The 4023-nt window shown below is 61.4% G+C and overlaps 1 protein-coding gene across 1 annotated transcript in view; it reads right to left on the bottom strand.

The window, feature by feature from the left end:
* LOC107210983 (mesothelin-like protein) overlaps positions 1-4023 on the bottom strand; it is a 5314-nt gene extending 1291 nt beyond the window's left edge. Inside the window, exons 1-11 of the mRNA XM_033518003.1 lie at positions 3981-4023; positions 3571-3602; positions 2749-2855; positions 2601-2682; positions 2358-2496; positions 1660-1835; positions 1366-1521; positions 1059-1192; positions 673-806; positions 440-540; positions 66-223 (exon numbers count right to left, since the gene is read on the bottom strand). Of these exons, the coding sequence (XP_033373894.1) occupies positions 66-223; positions 440-540; positions 673-806; positions 1059-1192; positions 1366-1521; positions 1660-1835; positions 2358-2496; positions 2601-2682; positions 2749-2855; positions 3571-3602; positions 3981-4023 (1262 nt within the window). The remainder of the gene's footprint in view (positions 1-65; positions 224-439; positions 541-672; positions 807-1058; positions 1193-1365; positions 1522-1659; positions 1836-2357; positions 2497-2600; positions 2683-2748; positions 2856-3570; positions 3603-3980) is intronic.

The following is a 4023-nucleotide window of genomic DNA, read 5'->3' as shown; positions in this document are numbered from 1 at the left end:
TGGCTGTCCCCGTGGGCTCGACACTGGCCGGGGAGGTGCCAGCAGGGCTGGCTGTCCCCGTGGGCTCTGGCAGCCCTCCCTGCAGGCCGATTCCCAGCACACAGTCCAGCTCCTGCTGGGATTGCTTCTGCACCCAGCTCATCACCGAGGGCTCGTGCTCAGCTTGCTTCAGCTCAGAGAGGTTTTCCCCCAGCAAATTCTTCACGTCGGTGACGCTGAGTTTCTGCAACACACACACACAGGAGCCCCTTCCTTCACCCTCACAGCCCCAAAAGCTTTGCTAACGGGGCTGCAGAGCAACTGAAAATTCCTAAGGAAAATTCCTAAAGGTGAGCAAGTGGAGAATTGGTGATTTGGTTGGGCTCTGACCTCAGACCCCCCTCCTCAGCCAGCTCTGCCCTTTCCTGGGGAGAGGGACAGCAGCATCCCAGGGCTGTACCTGCAGTTCCTGGGGATTTAGGGAGAGGAAGGTGTCCAGATCCATGTTTATGGGCACACCAGCATTAGCCAAGTCCTTCAGATCCTCTGCTGGAGCTCCACCTTAAAGAGAGCACCTGGAGATGTGCAAACCCTTCCAGCACTTCTGGGGAGGATTTGGAGATGTTCTGGAGACTGCCAGACCTGTCTGTGGCTGGGAAGAGACCCCAAACCTGGAGGAGGGGAAGCACCTACCCAGGTACGGCCGGATCTGGCAGTAATAGGGGCCAGGGGTGCTGGCCAGGCTGGCAAAGGCTTCCCGGGCCTTCCCATAGAGCTGCTCCTTCTTGGTTTGGGAGCACGAAGAAATGTTTAACTGCCCAGCAGTCCTGGAAGGGGGAACACAGGTTAGCAGCATCCCAAATTGCAGATGAATTGTTCTGGTGGCTGGGAGGGACGAGTGGGATATCCCTGCTCACGGTCCTGGGGCTCAGGTGGGATCTGGGGTTGGATCACATCCCACTGTGCTGATTGGGAATGGGGAGATCCACAACAGAGCTGGGGGTCTGCCATGCCACCACCCCCTCCCCACATCCCCGGGGCCTCTCAGGGCTGAGCAGCCTCCTTGAGAAGCGGCTCACCTGATGGCTCCGGCAGGGATCTGCTGGATCTGCTCCTCCTGCAGCTCACACAGGTGTTTGTCTCCGATTTGCCGCAGCAGGGGCCCGGTCAGGGAGCCCCCCAAGGACAGGTACCTGCTGAGCAGCTGCTGCACCTGAGGGGCACGTGGGGAGCACAGCAGGGAGGGAAGATGCTGCTGGTAAGGATGGCAGTGCTGCCAACCCCCCAAAAACCTCCTCAATGCCTCCACCCTGAGCTGGGCTGAGCCAGGGCCAGTCCCAGTTTGGGTTCCTCATGGCCCATCCCCTTCTGCTGCCATGGATTTACCTGGGAATCATTCCACTCTCCTCCCGAGGGGTCGAGCAGCACTGAGAGGGTGTCACTGGATGTCAGCGGCCACTGGCTGATCTCCTGCACCGTGTACAGACGGGACAGCAGCCCCAGGCGCCTCAGCTGCTCCTCCGGGATCCCCGACGGGAAAAACTGTGGGGCCGGGCCGGTGGGGCAGGAAGGAGGGTGAGGGAAGGGAAAATGGGGCAGGAGTGAGTGCAAAGGACCCACCTGGGCGCCTTCATTCCTGTGTCCTGCCCATCCCGACTGGTGCCCGGTGTCACCCCTTACCTCATCCACCTTTTTCTTCAGGACCGGGTAAGTATCTGTGATGACTGGCTGGTCCAGCACAGCCTCCAGGTTTTCTATTAAGACATCACTGCGCAGGCAAAGGTCGAGCTCCTCAGGGGTGAGGTAGATGACAGCATCACTGATGTTGCTGGCGGTAATGGGCCCGGACTGGCAGCCTGAGGGCAAGGAATTGTATCAGGTATTGGCTGTGTGTCCCTACCCAGCCCTGCTCCTGCCACAGGGCTCAGAGCCCCTTGGAAGAGCCCTGCTGAAGGACAGGGAATCACAAAAACGTGGCTCAAGCCACCGTGGATCCTGCTCCCATCCCCTGGTCCCCAACCCACAGAGGTGCCTCATTTGCTGTCATTCCCTGAAGTTATTCCTGAAGAACCCGGTGATGTTTTGCAGCCCACTTGTGCTTTGTCCTGTTACAGGCAGCTCAAACTGCTCCACGTCCCCTATCCGAGAGTCCTCTGCTCTTGCAGCGTCCTGCCTGGGGACTGTCCCACTGTCCCAGCTCCTTCCTGAGCGCTGCACCGCATCCCCGCTCCCGGAGCAACCCCCATCCCGTCCTCCAAGAACATTTCCTCACTTCCCCAGATGTGGGAATCCCAGATTTCTGCCTGGTCCATCCGGGAGCTCCCAGCTGCCGACCAGCCCCGGGGCATTTCCCCCTCGGAGGGAAGGGGAGCACTCACGGGCGGCGCTGCGCTCCAGCCTGGCTCCAGCTGCTGCTGCTGCAAGCGCCCTGGGGAGGGGCAGGGATTTCTCCCGCTGGGAACGTCCCTGGCTGATGTGGGAGGCTGCGATGCCTCTCCTGAGATCCTCCCGTGCTGCCTGCGGGGCCAGAGGGTGTTGGGAGCGGAGGGCACAGGATGCTGGGTCCCCCGGCCTCGGAGCTGAGCTGCCTGGTGGTCATCTCCCCCCAGGAGGGTCCTTACCTCGGGCACCAAACTCAGCGTGGTCTGGTTCACGAGCGGCCCCAGGTCTTTCAGAGTCGGTAAATCCCAGCTCGAAGGATCCCTGCGGCAGCAGCAGGAGCAGCTCAGCATCCCCCACCACCCCTCCAGGAGCAGGGAGGCTCCTCACCCGTACCCCGAGAGGAGCAGGGCACTGAGGGCATCCTGCTGTGCCCCCTCCAGGACATCGGGATCCGAGGCTGGGATGGTGCCCGGCTCAGGGTCACAGCCCCGAGCCTGTACACGTGGAATGTCATGAAAATGTCCCCTAAAAGCAGTGCCAGGGTGCTGCCATCCCCCCGGCCGGCTGGGTGCCCCCCATATCCCGGGATTTGGGTGCGGGAGAGAACAGCAGCGCCTGGGTTTCAGCCAGGGCGAGGTTCCCGAGTGGAGGAAGGAGAATTCTCGGTGTGTTTGTGTTTCTGCAGGAGCCCAGCCCGCTGGAATCCCAGCACGGAACCGGCTGCACAGGGCTGTAAATCCTCCCCACCCCGGTGACCCGGCACAGCAGCTGATGTGGGATAAACGCAAATTCACCCCCCCGGACCCCCCGATCCTCAGAGCCCCGGTCGGGGCTGGCACTTACGGGGGATGCTCAGCGCTGGACAGGACGGCTCCAAGAATCAGGGCAGCCTGGGGAAGAGGATGGGGCGTGCTCAGCCCCGGTAAGAAAGGGAAGAAGGGATTTGAGATGCAGGGAATGGGATGTGACCCTGCTGGAGCTCCACGGGAGCAGCCAGGAGCTGGACAAAATCCATCAAAGCCACTCTCGGGAGCGGGGACGCTTGGCTGGGGCTGTCCCTGGGGGTGGCTTTGGGAGCAGGGGAGATGAAGGATGGGACAGGGACAGGGCCACGCTCTGCACAGGGGACAGCAGGGATCCCAGCGGTGGGATTTTGGGAATTTTGGGATTTTGGCACTGTGGGAGCCAGCGGGGCCGGTAGGAACTCACCGCTGTGGCTTTCACCAGGTCTGTGGAGACACCTGCAAGGAAGCAGGGGCAGGTTAGGAAACACCCCATGGGTTATGGACAGCTCGTCGGGGCTGTTCCAAGCTGCTCCAGGTTCAAAGTCTGGGAAAAGCCTTTCCTTTGCTAGTTTAATGCTTAGGAAATGCTGCGGATCGCTATGGAGAGAGCAGCCCCGGCTCCCTCCGGGAGGGTGGGGAAGACAAAAAGGGGCAAATCCATCCCCGGAGATCTGGGAAGATCTGTCCCTGGAAAAGCCGGCGCATGCTGAGGGGAGCAGGAGGCAGAGCCTTGGGAGCAGGATTGGGATGAGGAGCAGCTCAGCTGGAGCATCCCTGGTGCCAGGGGGTGGCTGGGGGTCCCGGGGCAGTTTTTGGGGACAGGATGTGACTCACGGAGGCAGAGGGCGGCTGCCAGGGCTGGTGCTGCCCACACCAT

Source organism: Parus major, chromosome 14 (genome assembly GCF_001522545.3).
Source record: "Parus major isolate Abel chromosome 14, Parus_major1.1, whole genome shotgun sequence".
Lineage (NCBI taxonomy): Eukaryota > Metazoa > Chordata > Aves > Passeriformes > Paridae > Parus > Parus major.
This window is presented reverse-complemented; position numbering and strand designations above follow the sequence as displayed.